Source organism: Rhinolophus hipposideros (assembly GCF_964194185.1).
Source record: "Rhinolophus hipposideros genome assembly, chromosome: 21".
NCBI lineage: Eukaryota > Metazoa > Chordata > Mammalia > Chiroptera > Rhinolophidae > Rhinolophus > Rhinolophus hipposideros.
In genome coordinates this window covers 22488978-22510326 of record NC_138067.1, presented here as the reverse complement: position 1 = coordinate 22510326, position 21349 = coordinate 22488978, and the positions used below count along the sequence as shown (strand labels likewise).

The 21349-nt window shown below is 44.1% G+C and overlaps 1 protein-coding gene and 1 pseudogene across 3 annotated transcripts in view; one reads left to right on the top strand and one right to left on the bottom strand.

Moving 5' to 3' along the window:
* ZNRF1 (zinc and ring finger 1) overlaps positions 1-15895 on the bottom strand; it is a 92846-nt gene extending 76951 nt beyond the window's left edge. The window contains exon 1 of one of the 2 annotated variants that reach the window (XM_081030559.1): positions 15125-15895. In XM_081030559.1, coding sequence (XP_080886685.1) covers positions 15125-15548 — 424 coding nt within the window. In that variant the 5' untranslated portion in view covers positions 15549-15895. The remainder of the gene's footprint in view (positions 1-15124) is intronic. The other variant, XM_081030558.1, reaches the window with a different exon arrangement.
* On the top strand, positions 1391-2723 carry LOC308489798 (DNA-directed RNA polymerases I and III subunit RPAC2-like; annotated as a pseudogene). The gene is made up of 2 exons: positions 1391-1404; positions 2350-2723. The product of its transcript is annotated as a DNA-directed RNA polymerases I and III subunit RPAC2-like (transcript).
* Positions 15896-21349: the final 5454 nt, after the last annotated feature.

Sequence of the window (21349 nt, the reverse complement as noted above, 5' to 3'; positions counted from 1 at the left end):
CCAGCAGCCAGCGTGAGCAGCCGGCAGCCCGCGAGAGCTGCCGTGAGCACTGACCGAAGACCAGGGAGCGGCTACCTCAGCTGCAGGGAGCGCAAGGCTCCTAATACCAGCCTGGGCCAGGGAGCTGTGTCCTACACAACTCGACTGTGAGACAACCGGAGTGGGGGGTGGGGGGAGGGGGAGGCAGAAGAAGGGGTGAAAAAAGAACTAAATGGACATCAACTACTTATGTGTTTCTAATAATATTTGAGGATTCTGAGTGATGCATATGCAATATTTATTTGTATACATTTGTACAACTTTCCTGTAAGTCTGAAACTACTTTAAAATTTTTAAAAACATCAAAATAAATCTATTCTTATATCTGTAAGTCCATTTTTACCACATTCATAGGTAGACGCAATTTTAGAGAGATGGTGATTGAGAAATTCAATGTAATTCCCATAAATATCCTAACAGTTTTTTTCCCCCACAGAAGTTGACAAAGCTGTTTCTAAAATTTATCTGGAAGCAGAAAGTGCCAAAAATAGCTAACCAGTTTTGTTGTTTTTATTGTTGTTGTCTGTTAACGTACCGAACTGTTTATTTTGCTGTTTGCAATACAAAGACATAGGGAAATGTTATTGTTTGTGCAATATAGTAGGGGGGAAAATTTGAAACTGCCCATTAGGGTCAGTTTGTCAGATGTCCCATCATTAAGAATACCAGCTATAAACAGAGCAGTTCCTGGTACTTTGTACTTCATTTTGTTGATTCTATCTGGATTCCTTTATTTGTCCTCTAGAAAGCGTCATTTAGACAACAGAACTTTGAAAAAGGATACATAACAAGATGAAAGGATTTGCCCTACCACACAGTAAGACAAAAACTACAGTAATTAAGAAAGTATTTGCAAAAGGATAGACAAATTGACCAACGGAACAGAACAAAAAGCCCAGGAACAAATCCATGCCTGGAAGGAAACTTAATATATGATAGAAATGGCTCTGCAAATCAGTAGGAAAAGACCTATCATTCCTCACTTGTTGCTAGGAGAGCTGGTTATTCATACAAAAAAGGGGAAAATATACCCTTATCTTACCCCATTCAAACAATTTAATTCTCCAAGGATTAAGGACTTAAAAATGAAAGGCCAAATTTAAAAACTTTTAGAAGAAAACATAAGATTATATCTTTATAACCTCAGGGAAAGAAAATCTTCCTTAAGACACACAAAATATACAGGTCCTAAGGGAAAATACGGGAATAGTCAATTGCATTAAAATCGCTAACTATAAAAGACCAGAGTCCCATCCTGCCTGTTTCGCTCGCACATTTCGCGGATGGGGCAGAGCCTCTGGTCCGCCAGCACCACCTGAGGATCCCAGAAGCCTCCCCAGCGATGGAAGACCAGGAGCTGGAGAGGTAAATGGCTGAGGAGGCGGGCAAGCGGGCGGGAGGAGCGGGCTGCGCCCTGCGCCCTGCACCGGAGGCGGTAGCTGAGGGGCCCACGGCAGGCAGGGGCCTGAGCCTCTGCAGTCCGGCCTGGCATCAAGGGCCTAACTGGGAGGGCAAGGGATGAGAGAGAAGTGGGCGCCTGGGCAGAAGAAGGGGCCCTGATTGGGAAAAAAGGAGAGGAGACACGATGAGTTTGAATTGAGATGTTCAGGCACTAGACACCCAGGAGGCAAGATTAGTTGTGGGACTAGAGTTAAGTTGTCCATCGCTGGCTTAGAACAGCAAGAGTGAATCAAGCTAACGTGTGAAATCACGCACCAGGCCACTGTCCCCGAGTAATGGTATTGGTGTGTTCAGTCAGGCCTAAGGCCCTGTAACTGGCCCAAGTCCCACCCGTGCAGACTGCTAATAAAGCCACTCTGTGCACTGAGTTCTGCCTCCCTCCTGCTTGCTTGCCTCTTCTCAGCCTTTCCGTTCTAGTTTCCGTAGCTCCTGCAAATGGAAGCTGTAGTTGGGCCTGCGCGTGATCATCTGTAGTCTCTATTTTTATAATAATCTGTGTTTTTCTATGCCTTTCAACTCCCTTTTCATCCTCTAGCATGCCATCCTATTCTAATTCTATCCTTTCTTTGGATTCTACCAAAAGAACATTTTAGCAAACATTTAAGTTTGTGTTTTAAGGAGATCCCCCTGTAGCCATGTGGATGGTCAAATGGAATAGGGAGAAACTGGAGGCAATAAATTAAATATTCACTGATAGAATATGTGGAGGCAGAAAAATAAGGGGCTAATGCTAATAGTTCTATGTAATTTGAAGTGCTTTAGAAGTGTTGCAGTTGTGAAATAGTAAACGAAGCTAGTTACAAAACCATATTCAGTATGATCTCATTTTTATAAAAAATATGTGTGTAGAAAAGTATCCGGATTGAAGATCTCAATGGCTGAAGGCGAGAGGAAGACAGCCCTGGAAATGTCCAGGCAGCTGGAACAGATAGACACTGTGTGGCATTTGTATTACACGAGGAGAACCATATCCTAGGAAATTCTCTTCATTACATGATCATGAAGAACCTGGAAGTGGAATTTTGTGGTTACACTACAACCCATCCTTCAGAGTGTAAAATTCATTTACGCCTTCAGACTCGAGGTGCTCTTCCAGCCATTGAACCATTTCAGAGAGGCCTGAATGAGCTCCTGAATGTCTGCCAACATGTGCTTGACAAGTTTGAGACAAGCATAAAGGAATACAGGACCAGAAAGCATGCAGAAATGAATCCACATTCTAGTCCCTTATTCACTCTACGATATTCTCTTCGTGAGCTTGCAAAACCCGGAAGTTTGTGATTACAACATGCTCTGTCTTTCAGAAAGGTGTGATTCTAGCTATTAACCCATTACAGCTATTGGAATCCCCACAAGAATCTTTGTATTCTTGTAATAAATTCCCTCTTTAAACTAAAAAAAAAAAAGAAAGAAATCACAAACAGAATAAAGAGATAATCCACAAACTGGGAGAAATAAATCTGTGTTACATGACAAAGAATTATCTGGAAACAAAACGAAACAAAAACACAGTCATACAAACTAGTAAGGATGAACCATCCATTATATAAACATGGGTAAAAGACATGAACAAGCATTTCATGGAAGAGGAAACATGATTAAATATATAACATTAGGGGCTGGCCCAGTGGCTCAGGTGGTTAGAGCTCCGTGCTCCTAACGCCATGGTCGCCAGTTCGATTCCCACATGAGCCAGTGAGCTGCGCCCTCTACAGCTAGGATTGTGAAGCTAAGATTGTGAACAACACCTCTCCCTGGAGCTGGGCAGCCCTGAGCAGCCAGAGGTCGGCCTGAGCTGCTTCGAGCTACCATGTACTGCTGTGAGCGGCCAGCAGCCAGGGTGAGTGGCTGGCAGCTGGTGAGGGCTGCCAGGAGCTGCTGTGAGCGGCCGACTGACAACTGGTGACCGACAACCAACGGCCTCAGCCGGGGGAGCGCAAGGCTCCTAATACCAGCATGGGCCAGGGAGCTGTGTCCTACACAACTAGACTGAGAGACAATGGCTTGAACCGGATACATATATATACACACACACACATAAAATATTAATGTATTAATTATGTATAAATAGTATATCATCAAATATATAAATAACATCACAATGATATGCCATTTCACACCCACCAAAGCTTGACAAAATTAAACTATGACAATATCAAGTTTTGGCAAGGACGTGGAACAACTGAAAATATGCTATTTGGGGAATATAAACTGGTACAAGCACATTGGCGAGCTACTGGGCAATATTTAATTAGGAGTTGAAGATATATATATATATAACCCATGACCCAGCTATTTCATGATTAAGGATATACCCCAGAAAAACCCTCATTCAAGTATGTAAAGGAACAGAAAAAATTCTCAAAGCAACTGAAAATAACTTTAATATAAGAGAAGGGCTCCATATTGGTGACAGTTGTGGTATATTCATACAATGGCGTACAGCAGTGAAAATGAATGCATCAGACCAATAAGTAGTACAACGGCCGGCCCGGTGGCTCAGGCGGTTGGAGCTCCACGCTCCTAACTCCGGAGGCTGCTGGTTCGATTCCCACATGGGCCAGTGGGCTCTCAACCACAAGGTTGCCGGTTCAATCCCTTGAGCCCCATAAGGGATGGAGCTGAGCTGCGCCCTCCACAACTAAGACTGAAAGGACAACAACTTGACTTGGAAAAAAGTCCTGGAAGTACACACTGCTCCCCAATAAAGTCCGGTTCCCCTTCCCCAATAAAATCTTTAAAATAAATAAATAAATAAGTAGTACAATGGATTTACAGATCCATTTTGAGGTATATACATATAGGGACATGAAAGAATAGAGACATTATGATAAGTTTATATAAATTAAATGAATACTGTTTTGGATAGTAACATGAAGTAAAAGTATGAACATACATAGGATGATAAACAGGAGTCAGGGCAGAGGTTACCTTTGGGAAGTTGGAAAAGGAAAATTGGCAGGGTACATACAATTACATCTATAATGTTTTATTTATTAATCAGCTTGATAGATAAAGTACATTATCTCTTTTGAATGCCTGAAATAGTTCACTTTTTGAAAAGATTCCAAGAGACCAGAGCTCCTATTCAGAGTCACACCACTATTTGATTTCCTGAAATATGCAAGTGAAACTAAAATTGAAATAGCACAAACCCCTATGACTTTCCCATTTTGCAATCACAGCACTGAAACTTTAGGGTTCAACTAGTAAAAGTGAACAGACAGGAAAAAGCAAAGGTCAGGCTCCAGCCTGGATCCTGTGACAGGACATACCCTGAGGCCCCTAATGGGAAAGAGGCAGGGAAGTAATTCCTGCTATTTTATAAAAGTGACAATCACTTTTTCCTTAAGCATTTTGAAGTCCTCAGGCAACAGATACTTTGTAATTATGCCCTCAATTAAAAATGTTGAGCCTCTGCTATATAACCTAAGAAAATTAGTCCTCTCAGAAGAAAAGTTCCTACGGCTTTTTCCTTGTTTGAAAGAGTTGGTTAAAGCCATTTTTGAAGGATGTCTATAATCCTACAGGCCTGATACCTTCAAGGCCCAGAAACCTCTCCCCCCCACACACACACTTCCGTGCTTGTATCCTTTTCTCTATTAGTTATTGCAGGCTCTAAGGCATCAAACGCTGACTTCCTGTTCCTCTTTATTGAGCTCAAGAGACTTGGAACTGGTAAAGAGGCTTTGAAGGAAAGTACAAAGCCAGGAAAACACACAGTGGAGACAGCTATGACTTTCCAAAGGAAAGCAAATCTTAACAGTGTAGTAACCTTTCAGACTTTCTCCTATCTGTAGCTTACATAAGACAGTGGTTCAGACATGAGGACGAAGAACTAACTGTAAGTCACTGAAGTTGGCAACAGTCCAAACTCAGGTTTGAGCGGGCAGAGGTCGAGGACAGGTATTTTGAATGCTGATATCATAATCCTGGCTTGGCTTGTTCTAAATTCTTAATATCTCTAGCCATTTCCTTTTCACCATCCTACAAAGAGACTGACTGGGTGATGTGTTCTCCTTGGGTGTCATTCTAAGTGCTTTATTAGACCTAAAATGACCTTGAATGAATCCTCTCGGTGTGAAGTCGTCCCATGGCCAGAGCCAAGTGCCATGCCACCATTTCACAATATGGAAAAAGAAGGCACACTCATGACTCTTAAGCTCTCATCATTAGGTCCAGGGGCGTCCCTTAATCCAGAAATATGATGCTTTTCCTCTAAATGACCTCAGGCCCTCTGACCCAAGGCCTCAGGTTTTATGATCCTATTACACTACAATGGTGTTTTAATGAATTGAGTCTGAATGTTGAAACTCCAATCTCATTGGTCATGCTCTTCACTGAGCACAGGCCTCCCCCTTCTATTCTGCGGTCCTGCACTTTGAATTCAGGGCTCCCTGTCAGCATGGAAAGCACCAGAGTTCCGATATGGCAGCCTCTGGTTATGTTCCACAGAGGGATTTATCATCCACAACCTACTCAAATCCTTCCCCCAACAGCTACCAAAAATTCCCCTGGTGAGAAATGCTATTATGAGAAGGAGTGGCTGTTTTGTGACTCACACTGTTTCATTAAAAAGATTTTTTTTTAAACAGATTTTCAGTAGAAGAATCCAAAGGTTTTTCCAAAGCTACAGCAAACATAGAACAGCTCATACTATTTCTCAAAGGTCTGCCGCTTCATAGGAGATTCCTATACTTCAAAATACTGGAAAGGCTTAGATTTGCTGTCCTTTTATGTTGCACGTAGCCTCTGGGCTGACAGGGGAGGCAGGAAATAGATCAATTAAACACAGCTAACCAGACTGGGCTCATGAGATATTAAGATGGAAAGCAGCTGGTGTGCAAGCCAGCCCTCATCACAAGCCTTAGCCTTGCCAGAGTTATCCACGGTAACTGGCTGCAATGCCATGAATGTTCGGCATATCTGACCAGGATTAAGGAAATCTAATAACATATGATATACATGGGTATTTGGTGATGCTTGTTTCAGTAGGGAGTAGTGCTATAAAAAAGTTACTTTGAAAAAGCTGACTTAGATGATATTATACCTTAGAGAGCATTAAAAGTGTAACTGATCTAATAGAACAAAATTACAGAAAGCTCATTTATATTTATGGTAGATCGTATTTTACTGGTTTAGGTTGGAATCTCAAGGACTCCCTCAAATCTTTGTAGGATTCCCGGAGTACTTGGGCAGGCATCAGGATAAAAGAATCCTAAGAGCTCTTTCTATGGAAAAGCACCTTCTCACCAGGGAAAATGGTTATTTCGGGGAAACAAATGAAAAGATCTCCAAAGAGCTGAAAAATGCATGTAAAATGACCAAACCAGCTGGGGTCTGGGGTCTTGGGTTCTCCTCCTACCTCTGTCCCAGATCATCTGGGTGACTCCTCCAGATTTAAGTTTGTCCCACATGCTAACAAATTAACTTTGACCTTAAAAGATACTGTACAGTACAGAGATGACTAATTTCAGAACAACCCTTTGTGAAGCATGGCTTATTTACCTATACTTTGAGAACTAAAGGAACTACCAACAAGCAACTTGGAGCCATGCTATGACAAGTCTAATTCACCAAGATCAAGTTGACTGCATAGCCCTAAATGTAAGCTGAGGCCTCTTCAAAAATTATCCTTCAGAAATTAAGGTATCACCTTATAGCCAAAGTCTGAATAAAGTCTCTCAGCATGGAGCATTCCTTTCAGTTCTTTACTTTGAGCAAAAAATACTCAAATATAATACAGACTTAATCATTATTCCAGAGGGAATAACATTTCAGTCACCACTGTTGGCTATCATAAACAAGGCTTTAAAAATTACTTAACACCACACTAAAGTGTCAATGTTGTGGAGCTCAGAGACATACACTTACAAGACCAAGGAAAACTGTTCCTTATAGTTCCTTGTGGGCATATGTGGCTGGGGATAACTTTTATGGAGACAGATTACAAAAGTGCTGGATCATACTTCTAGAAAACAGTGCTCAAGGCAGGCCCCATGGCTCAGGTGGTTGGAGCACCGTGCTAATGCAGAGGTCGCTGGTTCGATTCCCACATGGGCCAATGAGCTCCGCCCTCTACAGCTAAGATTGTGAACAACAGCTCTCCCTGCAGCTGGGCCAGGGTGAGTAGCCCTCAGAGGTTGGCGTGAGCTACCGTGGGCTGCTGTGTGAGTGGTCAGCAGCCATCGTGAGTGGCCGGCAGCCGGCAAGCGGCCGACCAATGGCCTCAGCGGGGATAGCGCAAGGCTCCTAATACCGGCCTGGGCCAGGGAGCTGTGTCCTACACAACTCGACTGAGAAAAAACGGGCTTGAACCAGAGTCCCAGAGTTGTGGAGAGGGGGAGGGGGAACAGTACTCAGTGACCAAAAAGAAAAGTGGCTCTAGGGATAACAAAGATAATAAAGTCAAAGATACACATGAAGAGTTTGAACAGTTTTTTGTTTGATATTCTCATTGAGAAAAGAGAAGACCACTTGTATTAGGACATATGAGGAATTTCTTAGTAGGCACTTAACTGGAACCACAAAGAAAAGATTGCCTGCCCCACCCCAGAACTAGGGGTTTTGAAAGAATGAATAGTGTGAGTGAAGAGTGGAGAGGAAATATCCACTTAACAGCCTCTTGGACAAAACTCTGAAATTGTTTATATTCTATAGAGGGTCTGATGAAGAAGGTAAAATCTTCCACAAGCTGCAATATTCACTCTTAAGGGGTGAGGAAGCAACGATTCTCAGTAATGTACATGAAAAAGGGGTTCTATAGAAAGTAACCTCATGGGGTGATCTGATCATAAATTCCTAACTGAGCAGGTCATGATGGGTAGTCATGCCCAGGTGTATAACTTCTTTCATAAAAGGTTTATCTTTGCCTTAAGCAAGCCCCATCCATTGTTTCTGTGCATCTAAATTAATACACCTTTAAAATAAGGTAACCACCCTCAAGAGAGCACATAGTCTTGTTAACTATGCTGTAATCCAATCCCCACCTTGCTCTCTCCCATCTTCTTCTAATCGTCATTAGTTCCCTACTTGATTCCAAATAAATAAAAGAGCTGCAAACTGCCATTTCTTGTATTTATCTCACTCTGTTGAGATCCTGCTTCCAGGCATATCCTGTTTGGCTCAAATAAATTTTTATAAAAATTCTCTACAGGTTTGGATGTTCTTACGTCTACAGAAAGAACAAAGCAATGCACTTAATAAATACCAGTTGAATAAATGAAGGTCTTAGCTGTACAGATCTCCACACACATACAGTCTCACACTTGTGGGTCAGTAAGAGAAAAGCAGAGAGGTATTTTGTCCATTTAAAATCTGGATTCATGCTAGCTACTGACTGGGGGTACATAAAAGAGGATATAACCCAGTAAGCCTTTCTATAGCAAAGCAGCCAAAGGCAGCTGTGCCTTAGAAGAAAAACGAGGGAGAAGACAAGCACAGAAGGAGAGGGGACATTGCCACAATTAACAATGAGGAGCAACTTCAATTCTCAGGACCGATGCAGACGGGCTTAGGCCTACCTGTAGGAGACAAATGCACAGTTCCATGCAAAAGAAAACCATCAAATAATGAATGCTATTCTGGGTGAATCCACCCTCTGGGAACAAATGAAAAGATTTGTATGGATAATGCTTAGTAAATATCTGCCTGGTTTAGTAATATTAAAAATAAGGCTAATGAATGCACCAAAAAGGCATTCTGAGTTCTTTCTCTGTGTAGGGAGAGACAAGCTACATCCATGGTAGAATTGAGATTCAGATATAGATGGTATTCTGACTACATTTTCAGAATCATTTGTTACAAATTCAGATTCTTGGGTCTTCTTAGCTCTACTGAATTCTGGGAGTGAGGGTCAGTCATCTGCACTGCAATCCCCTAGAGAATACTGGGCAGAGTCAAGTTTGAAAACCTTTTGAACCTTTCAAAGAAATCAGAAGAGCTCTTTGCCTCCTGATTGTAGATCCAAGAGTCCACTATAAATTCTTACAACACCTCTTCTAACTCGGCATTTACAGGGACCCAGTGAATTTCCCTTCCTCTTTATTCCCAACAGAGGAAGGTGGTAATCTCGATTCTAACAACTCCTGGGAGTTTTCAAGGTAAACAGTCTCAATAGTCTAGAAGCTATCCCAGCTACTGCTTTAAGATTAAACTTGGTGCTTCTTTGCTTCATACTTGACGGTTGTTGTTGAGTTTATTAATTCATACCCACAACTCACCCCGTATCCATTCAGCATATCAAAATCAAACTGCTAGATTCAAGGATATAACTGTGGGCTTATGAGAACATAACATTCAGAACTGAAAACTGCTGGGTCTATGAAGTCCCTTCTCATACTCAAGCCTGTACCCACCAGTAATCACATTTTGATTCATATTACACCACGACAAAGCTTGAAAAAGAAACAGATGGAAATTTATACTCAAGCATCATTCTAAAAGACTGCGTTTAAGATTTAGGTTCTGGGTTAAGTTCAAGATTCCAGTACCACCCTCAGTAACCCACTGTCATTAAAAACACCCCTATTTAATAGAAACAGGACCCATTTAAATTATCATCACTTCCCTTTGAAGGTTTTTCCAATTTCGAAACTATCAAAATTGAAGTTTAGTTCTAGAATTGGGTTTACTAAAATATCAGTGCCCGATAGGCTTGCGCTGAATATCCCATTTGTAAAATATAAAGCATGTTCCCTTTCCCAAAAGGAACTAGAATTGCATTTCTTTGGTTAAGAGTGGCCTGGCTTAGAGTATTCCTTGTGACATATTTGGGGTGTTGCATTTCTTTGGTTAAGAATGGCCTGGCTTAGAGTATTCCTTGTGATATATTTGGGGTGTGTCTTTGTTTAGTAGCAAAATGTATACATCCCATAAAACAAACACTTTTAAGAGTGAAACCACCGTTTCTTGCAACACTTTTCAAACCCAAATGAGGAGGAGCTAGCTATGACCTTCAAGAAACTACCTTCTCTTCAGGGGAACTTTTTTATTTTATAGAAAATAAGTCCTCATGGCTAGAGAACTAAAAACTCTGCTTAAAAAAAAAAAAAATCTTGGGCCTGCCGGGTGGCTCAGGTGGTTGGAGCACCATGCTCCTAACACCTAGGTCACGGGTTCGATTCCCACATGAGCCAGTGTGCTGTGCTCTCTACAGCTAAGATTGTGAACAATAGCTCTCCCTGGAGCTGGGCTGCCGTGAGCAGCCGGCGGTTGGCATAGCAGTGGTTGGCATAGCTGCTGCGGGCTGCTGAGTGCTGCCTTGGGCTGCTGTGTGCTGCCACGGGCTACCATGTGACCAGCATGAGCCGCCATGAGCGGCCGACCGATTACTGGTGACCGACTGCTGGAGGGGAACACAAGGCTCCTAATACCATCATGGGCCAGGGAGCTGTGTCCTGCACGACTAGACTGAGGAACAACGGCTTGAACCAGAATGGGAGTGATGGGGGTGGAAGACGGGGGGAAAAAATCTTCATTAAGAATAGAATTTTTGCAGGGCAGGGGACCCATCATGCTCTGTGGAGATCACAGAATGCTTTTCCTTCTCCAGAAACCATGTAAAGGACCATTACCTCTAGTACACCTATGGTGAGGTACAAAGAGGCTTTCTGATCCACTCCAATGGAGTTGGCAATTCTCCCTAATTATTTAAGAATAGAGAAAATTAAATCACTTGAGAACCCTAGAGTGACAGCAAAAAAGAACCTATGAGATATCCTGCTAGCATGTTTAAAGACTTCAGAAAAGTCACATTCTATTCACCCCAGTTGATGGCTTGGTGACAAGAGAACAGTTTAGATTTTTCTGAATATGCATGTGTATACACACATATGACTAACGATTGGAGTGAAACCCTCAATGACCAGCCATTTTATAGTAGGAGCCAGAAAACAGGCAACCCTCTTCCTTCCAACATGGTGGATCCTCTGTTTTTCCCCCATCTAGAAATCCATGTTCTGAGATACAAAGGACACTATTAGGAGTTAAACACCTTACAGCAAAAACTTACATTTTAATGTAGAAAGGGACTCTCTAACTCTGATCCTATAAAGCAGTTTTTCTCAATGGCATTCATTATTATGAACAGACCATCAATGCACTAGGTCAGATTTCAGTAGAGAGCACTACCTTCCATTTTGGGGAAACAGTTCACAGTTCTGAATCTCTCTGCCCAGCAAATTCTGAAATGAGAGAAGGCAGAGAACTAGAGGAAAAGTATCCCTATAGGAACACCAGTTTCCAGTTGTACGTTATTTGGCTTTTCTAAACACTCAGGAGAGCCAGCAGGGTAAGCAGAACAGGAATTATATCCATCACATAGGTGGAGGAAAAAAAAAAGTGACTCTGAAGCTAAATGACTCATTTGCCCAAGGCCACAAATCAGGTAGTTAATTAGTAGCCCAACTAGGAGATGAGCCTAGTCCTCTGACTCAGGCAAGTGCAATTTCCAGGACCCTACCAGCTTCCTTTTGTTTTAGGATGAGAGGTAGCAGACTGTAATGATTAAGAACCCAGGTTCTGACGCTTGCCAATCCCAGCTCCATCACCTATTAGCTATCTGACCTGTGTGGGTTCCTTAATCTCCCCTCTAAACCTGTTTTCTCACCTGTAAAATGAGAATAAAAAGTCTTACCTCATAGAGTTATAATTATGATTAAATGAGACGATGGACACAAGACACTCAAATGTATTCACTCAACAAGTATTTGTGCCAGGCACACACAATGCAAGAGTTACAATAGTGATCACCAGGCACAATCCTGCTCTCACGGAGCTTAAAATTTATTCAAACTAAACAGAAAAAGTAAACATAAATAAGATACTTACGAAGTATAAGTGCTATTAAGGTAACAGGAGAGTGACTGGAGAGATTAACAGGAGGGAGCCAAGTTTTAAGAGTGGGCTCTGAAGAGAAATTTAAGTTGAACCCTAAAGGACCAGAAAGTGCTGTCCATGTACAGAATTAAAGGAAAAACATTCCAGGCATAGGGAATAGGACGTGTGAGGGTCACAGGCCAAGAAAGTGTAAGAACCAAGAGAAGACAAATGTGACTGCTGTGTATCTTCACAGGATTTGGGAAACAACTTTTACAGGCTGGCTGCCGAGAATTACACATCTATTTTTAAAACAACAAAGATGAGGCTCAAGAGAGATGCGACTCGCCCAAGGTCACAGAAACTCAGAGGAGGAGCTGGGACCCCTGGATTCCACCTCCTGATACATCAGCTCACTCCCTTTAAGGACGCCTCCTGCACCCTGAATTCCCCCCCCCTTATTTCACTGACAACTATTTTCTGTGCCCATGAAGAGTTCCAAAGCACGTGGAAAACATAAGCAAGAGCACGGCATCGACTTCCAGGCATCTAGTTAATTGTGCACCAAAATCTAAGCTTATCCTTCTACTTTCACGACACAAGGGCAAAAGCTGCTCAGACCTTATTCACAGGCTCTAAAACGGAAGTAACTTTCTCTTTTTACAGCAATGAACAAGAGAGGAAAGGGATGTTCTGAGAGGAAGATCCCTTGGCCTGTTCCGGAAAGGTAGATAGAAACACCACTGCAGAAGAGGAGAAATATGAAAGTTCATCTCAAATGAACTGCACAGGAAAAACTAATTACTTTAATTGAATGAAAGAATGAATTCTTAAAGCAGTAGTTCTCAATCAAGGTGGTATTCCCCCTCCCCCACCAAGAGCATTTGGAAATTTGTAGGGGCATTTAGTAGACAGGGCCAAGTATGCTTAATGTATTGCAAAAGGACAGGATGGTCCTGTAAAGAATGTTATTGCCCAAAATAATAATAGCAGACCCCAACACATACTTTAATATTAATCCCTTAAGGGATTAATATGCTCCAACTTTTCCTGTATTCCCATGATTCAGTGGCTATTAAGGGCTATTGGCTCCCTCCTGTTAATTTCTCCAATCACTCACCTGTTACCTTAACAGCACACTCCCTACCCTCACCACAATTGGATGAAGAAAAAAAAAAATTAAACTATGGTTTCACGGTTGTGGAATCTGAAATTTTGGAATCAATTTGTAAGCTCACAACTCCAGCATGAAGCCTGGTGGTGGAATAAGAAAAAAGAAGTTTCTAGTAAGAGACAGGCAAGAAATTTTAGCAAACCGGAAACTCCTTCTCTAGACAAGCCTCTGTAAGATTACATTTGTCTTGCAACACAAAATTCTGCGATTTTAGAGAACCTTCTCATAGTGCTTTTCAGTTTAAAATCAGATACTAATGGCAGTTTTTTAAAAAACTTAACCGCAATCATCTCACAAATTTAGCTGACTCTTTCTGGACCAAATTTTATAAGAAAGATTATTAATTTCAAGATGCCTAAAGCTGATCAAATGTCTAAAAGAGCCAAAGGTAGTCATGCCTTGTATCTCACTCAGGGCAGAGTCTGGTGCAGGTCAGAGAATCTCCAATGATATCTAGAGGCTTGTTTAGGGATTAAAATACCATCCCAGCAAATCAAAAGCCACTTTCAAGTGTTACCTGAAATCAGTCACTATTCCCCTCCCTGCAAAAAAAAAAAAAATTATTTCACAAATTAAAAGTTTATAGAATTGAAAAAAATCCAGACTATTTCCAGAAATAAAAGCCAATTAGTAAATGGTGGCCCCACACCCCTTTTGACCAATTTTCTAGAAGCCTAACCTGGCCTCTCAGGTTAGCTGAGCAGACAGACCTGTTTTCCTCCAGAAGCTCCTGCCAGGCAGAGCCTGGGAAATCCTCCTCCAGCTTTTTGCTGGCCTGTCACCAGAAGTTCACAACATGAATTCATCCAGATTCTTTGAATCCTCCTCCTCTCCTGTCATGTACCAACAGCCTGGCAATAAAATCCCACCTCTCTGTCACAAAACGATACCAATTACCAGGAAGACCAAGCTCTTAGCATGAAGGGGAAGAAAAAAGATGGAGGGATGTTAGAGTCATTGAGCCAAGCCTAAGGCATGCAGCACGGGCGACCAGAACCCCAGTCCTGCGAAGCCTTGGAAGGAGGCTCCCTGGCTGGGCCCTCCATCAGCAGGCCACACCTGTCTATGCCAGCAGCCTGCTGGCTGCTCCATTTTAAACAAGTCAAACATCTCTCCAGCAGGGTGGCAAAACTGAGCACCCCTCTCTCCCTGCAAGAGTGAGAGCCCTAATCCAACCACCACTTGCCCCCAGTTTTATTTCTTTTCACACTCTTTGTTTGGGAGACACCGCTTGGTCAAACTGGATCTCTCTGTAAAGGTGAGGTAGGCACAATGCTGCAGTGACAGAAAGGAAGCACCGAGGCCGCGACCTGCTTTAAGCCAGGCCCGATTTCTTCTCTGATGATGGGGATGCCAATAAGTGGGACTTCAATAGGCATGGCTTTCACTCTCCACAAGTGAACCAAAGCCTGAAGTCTTAAACCGCCGGGCTCCACAGCCTCGCAGAAAGCCTCTTTTCTGGAGGGTCTGTATCCCTATCTCCCCTTGACTTGGGAAACCCAGGGAAGGCAGACAGATCCAGGTCGTGCACTCCACATCCAAACCTTCGCACGCGCGCCAAGGTGTTGAGCGCCCCAGTGCGCCCTCCCTCGCACTCCACCCCCACGAGGCCTCCAGCACCCGCGGACTCACCACTGTGCGAGCTGAACCACCTGGGTGCGATGTGCAGAGGTAGAGCATCCGCCAGCGAGGCTCGGGAGCCCAGGTACAGCATCCCGTCTCTATGGTGACCGCCGCCCGTCTCCTGGTAACCATTGCCATGGGCATAGGTGGACTCAGACGCGGACCCTCCGCCGCCCGGCGCCCTCTCGGAGTCGCCGGTCCCCCGGGAGGCGGGGGTGTAGAGGCCAAAGGGTACCCCTCCGGCCGTGCTGGGGTCCATGCCCATGCCCGCCACGGAGCTGACCGAGCGGCTGCGCAGCCCCATGGCTCCACCGCCCGCCCGGTAGTGCCCAAAGTGGGGCGCCCCTCCCGGCGGGGGCACGGCGCTGTCATCGGTGGAGACCCCCGGGAAGGGGCCCCGGGAGCGGGCCGCCGTGCTCTGCTTGCCCCCCATACTCGCCCGGGCCCCGGTGGGGCGGGAACCTGGAGGCCGAGACCCTCCCCCACTTCTCAGCAGCGAGTGGAGGGCTGGGCGAGCATAAAGGGGGAGGGAGTCAAAAAGGAGACCGGGAGAGGAAAAAGGGGGGAAAAAAGAAAAGAAAACCCGCGGGGCGGAAGAGGAAGGCGGGCGGGGATCCCAAACTAAGAATTTAAAACGATCCAAGCCAAACGCATGTTTCCCTTCAAGGTCCAAAGAGGCGCAGTCCGGCGCGAGCTCGGCGCGCCACAGGCCGCCCCCGGGCTCCCGAAAGCCGGGGGAGCCGCAGGGAAGGAAGGAGGGAGGCGGCCAGCGAGCGCGAGGAGGCGCCGAAGGAGGCCGCCCGCCCGACAGGAGGAAGCGGAGGAGGGCTGGGGGCGCCGGGCGCGTCCCCCACCTCAGGACGCCACGACCCTGGACGGCGGCCCGGACCCTTCAGGCCTCGGGCGAGCTGCAGCGCTCGGCGGCCAGGCCGAGCTCGGGGAACCGCGGTCGCGTCGCGTCGCGCTCTCGCAGCAGCCGCCACCGACCCCGCCAGCCGCGCCGCCCTGCTGGGTCCCGGGCTGCGCTCGCCGGCGCTCCTCGCCGCCGTGGAGACAATGGAGGGCGGCAGAGCGCAGGCGCGGCCCGCGCCCCCTCCCCCTCCCCCCCCCCCGCCGGCTTAACCCCTTCGCGGCCCCTGCGGCGCCCAGCTGCTGACGCCCTGGAGGCCCCCACCCACACAGCCCCCGCGGGCCGGTGGCCTGAGGCACGGGGTACCACGAACCGAAGCAACGCGTTTTACAAAGCAAGCACCCTTTAAGTCTCTCAAAGTGGCTAATAATTATGGGGGAACCACCTACGGGGGAGGGGCGGCTATGGCCCAAATGGGTGGGAAGGAAACACAAGAACGGCTGAAGATTTCTCAAAACGCCTACCTGGCGCTGAGGGTCACTCGTCAAGCTCCGCTCCCAGCACAAATTTGCCCCCACAGCACCCTCTGGTGGACGCTGTCCGTTCTGTCTGAGGTTCCCTGTCCAAGGACCCCTAAGACCAGGAAGCTTAGCATTTGGGGGACGTTCAGCTGTTTGGGGGTAAGCAGTCAGTGCATTTGTGTGGGGCACTTGTGATTCCAGATTTTGCTGGCAGTAGATCAGAACTTCCTATTTGGGGCTTAAGCGAATGAGTAGATACCTTAGCTAAAATGTGATCCTGAAAATCATTTGTTGTACCATAAAAGGTAAAAAAATATAGATATGGAAATGGAAAACTGCAGCTAGACCTAGTGATTTTAGAAACTCCCTTGTTCAAGGTGGGTCCCCTGCTTAGTTTACCTTTTATCCTGCCATACACCACGGGACGTGGGACAAAGTAAGTACTCAATAAATATTTCTTGACCAAGTCTGCATTTTGCAATATGTCCCTCTCACATAGTCTCATTCATTCATTCATTCACTATTTTTCAAGCACTGAGTGCTGGCTGTGAGCACCACCCAGTCCCTGGCCTAACTGACTTCCAAATCAAGGAGCCAAAAACACTGTGGTCAAAAAAGGGGCACTGTAATAGATCTAATAAAAAGTAACCTCACAGGGTGATCTGATCATAAATCCCTAAATGGGCAGGTCTGGTGGGTAGTCACACCCCAGGCATACAACTTTTTAAGGAAAGGGTTTCTTTTTGCCTTAAGCAAGGCTTGTCCATTGTTTCTGTGCATCTAGGTTAACACACCTTTGAAATACCTTTTTCAGACCCCTTGAAGGGAGCACACAACTACGCTCAAGGGAGCATATAATCTTGTTAACTATGCTGTACCTTGCTTTCTCCCACCTCCATGTGCTCTCTCTATGTTCCCCCCTTAATTCCAAATGTATGAAACAAGTTTGCAAAACTGCCATTTGAGAACTTGATTCCCAACAATTGTCAGTTTGGCTCAAATTAACTCTTATAAAAATTCTGTACAGGTTTGGACATTTCTTATGTTGACAAGGGTGTAGAGCAATAGTGAAAGAAAACCAGAAAAAGAAGGGCTAGTCTGTCAGAGGTGTTGATTGTCGCAGGAGACCAGCTTGAAAAGAAACAGGTGGAAGACTATTTGCAAACATGGAGTGCTTGGGAGTGAGCAAAAAGGAAGAGAAGGGAGTTCTGTAGGAGAAATGAACGTAGGAAAAAAACAAAACGTTCCAATACCCAAGAAATTATCTGTAAGTGCCTAACAGGAATCTGTGCACACCTAAGATCCAAATGAGGGATCTGAAGAAAAGCAAGAAAGTTTGAATTTAACGCAATTTCCATCCTGAAGAATGGCTTTGGTAACAGAAGAGGGGTAGTTCAGTTACTGTGCAGAAAAAAGAATAGCAGATCTCTTGACAGATCTCTATTGAGGAGATAAATACACAATAAGTATTGTAACCATCTAAGTATCTTTTGATTTACCTATTCATTCAACACTTTTTTAGTGTAGTGAACAAAATACGAAATCTAATAAATGCCAGGCACTGTACTAGGTTCTGGGACACAGTGGTGAGCCAGACAAATGGAGTCCATGTTCTCACAGAGCTTCAGAAGAACCAGGTGATACCCACTAGGATGGCTACATCAAAGAGAACAATAAAAAGTGTTGCTGAGATGTGCAGAAATCAGAAACCTTATACCTTGCTGGTGGGAATGTAAAATGGTTCACCTGCTGTGGAAAACAGTCTGGCAGTTCCTCAAAAAAATTAAACATAGAATTATCATGTGACCCAGCAATTCCACTCCTAGGTATATTTCCAAAAGAAATGAAAACATATGTCCGCAGAAAAGCTTGTACATGAATGTTTACAGCAGCCTTATTCAAAACAGCTGAAAAGTGGAAACAACCCAAATGTCCATTAGCTGATGCACAGGTAAAGCAAATATGGTATATCCATACCATGGACTATTATTCAGCCATAAAGAGGAATGAAGGACTGATATGTGCTACAACATGGATGAAACTTGAAAACATTATACTAAGCAAAAGAAGCCAATCACAGAACACAAAAGACCACGTATTCAGTTATATGAAATGTGCAGAGCAGGCAAATCCATTGAGATAGAAAGGTTAATGGTTGCCAGGACCTGGGGGACGGGAGAACGGAGAATGACTGCTAATGGGTTTCTTTTTTGGAGTGGTGAAAATATTCTGGAATTACATGATAGTGATGGTTGTGCAACCCTGTGAATATACTAAAAACCACTGAATTATACACTTAAAAGGGTGAATTTACGGTATATGAATTACAGTGCAAATATATAGATATGGTATCGAATCTGGCAGTGACAATACAGATAAGTCTAAAACAGTCCCTGGCATGTGGTTGGCACTAAATAAATATTTGTCAAATGAATGAATGAATGACTAAGTGCTATGAAAGTAAAACTACTGTGAGAGTGAAAGAGCTTGGTGCTGATGAAAGGAGACAGGTACAAATACAGTGATTCTAAGCCAAGATCTTGTTAAAAAAAACAAATATAACCAAGTAAATTTGAAGATTTGATTGGCTTTCTTAAACAATTCATGAATCAGGCAGCATCGCATCTAGAAACTAGAAGGACATTCCCATGAGTTGTACAAAATGAAAGTTTTTTTATAGGCAGAAAGAGGGTGGGACTAAGAAATTAAAAAGTAGGCCAGCCTGATGGCTCAGGTGGTTGGAGCTCCATGCTCCTAACTCCGAAGGCTGCTAGTTCGATGCCCATATGGGTCAGTGGGCTCTCAACCACAAGGTTGCCAGTTCGATTCCTCAAGTCCCCCAAGGGATGGTTGCAACTAAGATTGAACACAGCACCTTGAGCTGAGCTGCTGCTGAGCTCCCGGATGGCTCAGTTGATTGGAAATCGTCCTCTCAACCACAAGGTTGCCGGCTTCGACTCCTGCAAGGGATGGTGGGCTGTGCCCCTGCAACTAGAAAACGGCAACTGGACCTGGAGCTGAGCTGCGCCCTCCACAACTAAGACTGAAAGGACAGCAACTTGAAGCTGAACAGCACCCGCCACAACTAAGATTGAAGGACAACAACTTGACTTGGAAAAAAGCCCTGGAAGTACACACTGTTCCCCAATAAAGTCCTGTTCCCCTTCCCCAATAAAATCTTTAAAAAAATAAAAATTTTAAAAGTGGTTTATTTCAGGCAAGGACAACTTTCTTTAGGGAGAGGCGAGGGGGGGGGGGTTCTTATCAGGCAGATTACCTCACTAGTGTTGATCAGGAAGTTCCAGACTGATTGATTGAGATGATGCTTCTGGGGGAGGTTGAAACTGCGATTAGAATCAGGTATTAAATCTAGGTTTGGTGTAATAAGCTTTCAGCAGGAGTCATGCCACTTTGGGCCTGTGGTTTTCTGTTTGACACCCTAAAAGACAAGTTGGAGATTAGCCAGAGAATAGGGTGAGAGGGGTGAACTGTGTTTCAAGAAGAGAAAAATGTTCCAAACAAAGGGAACAGCATGTTCAAAGGCCTGGAGAACACGGCATCTTCAGGGAACTAAAGGATGCAATAGAGTTGCAATGAAAGGAAGTGGGAACCAAAGATAAAGCTGGTTCTCAGGGCAGCCGGTTCAATTCCCACATGGGCCAGTGAGCTACACCCTCCACAACTAGATTGAAAACAACGACTTGACTTGTAGCTGATGGGTCCTGGAAAAACACACTGTTCCCTAATATTCCCCAATAAAAATTAAAAACAACAACAACAATAATGACCAATGATTAATGAGCACTGAAGATGCCAAGACTTGCAAAATTCAGAAACTTCCCTCTTCCCCAAATAAAGATCTATATTTTCCTTGGCTTATATATTCATAAAAATACTGGATAGAAACACGAAAGAGCATAATGTAATTCCCTGGGGGGGTGGGCAGCAGGAACTGGAGAGTTGGGCGACAAGATGGATGAGAAATATTTTATTTCATTAGATACCTTTTTGTATTTGTGTTTGACCCATTTTTTGTAAATTTGTAGAAAGGCAAATAGATAGATAGATAGATAGATAAAGTATATACCACAGGCACACAAAAAAGTCACATAGCTGGTAGGAGCAGAACATCTAACCTTTATAGTGAACAATGCTCATCAAAGAATTTTTGGTTAAAAATTTCATTTTCTTTGTATGCTTTGAGGTGAAAAAGATTAGATCTGTTTAACAGCTATATTTCTTTTTGTAAATTAATAGTTTGCCCTTCATTTATATTCCAGTCTAATGGTTATGATAAGCCAGTCTCTCTCACAGCTGGCACCACTGAACAGCTGAGGGCCTGAACTGAAAAGGTGAAGCCTCTACTCTCTGCAATGTTATGACAATAAGTTTAGGTGCCCTGTGGGACCCTGAATCACAGCCTGTTTCAGGCAATGTCCCTGTTATCTCCTTGTGCACTTATTCACATGACAATTTTCCCATCTGAAATGAAGATATTAAGATACAAAGCTCTTCATCCAGTAACTTGATTCTATCCTTTACATCTTAGAGAGAATGACTCAAGGCATAGCAACAGGCATCCACAGAGACCTGCAGCCTCAGATTAGTTTCACTGTGTCATTTGTTACATCAAGAATCCAGTCCGTGTTTTGCTCCAAGTTTCTCTTGTGGGTTCTTGGTTTAAAGTTAATGGGTCTGGGGAGGTGTCAAGTCATTTTGAACTGTCCCAATGCAAGGCTATCAGATGCAGAAATGACCCCAGCTAGATGTGGGACTCTTGTTTTATTTATTTTTCTATCTCCATGTCTTTATACTGTCACCCACCCTGGATGAACTGCTTCCTGGCTCTCCTTCAGCTGTGAA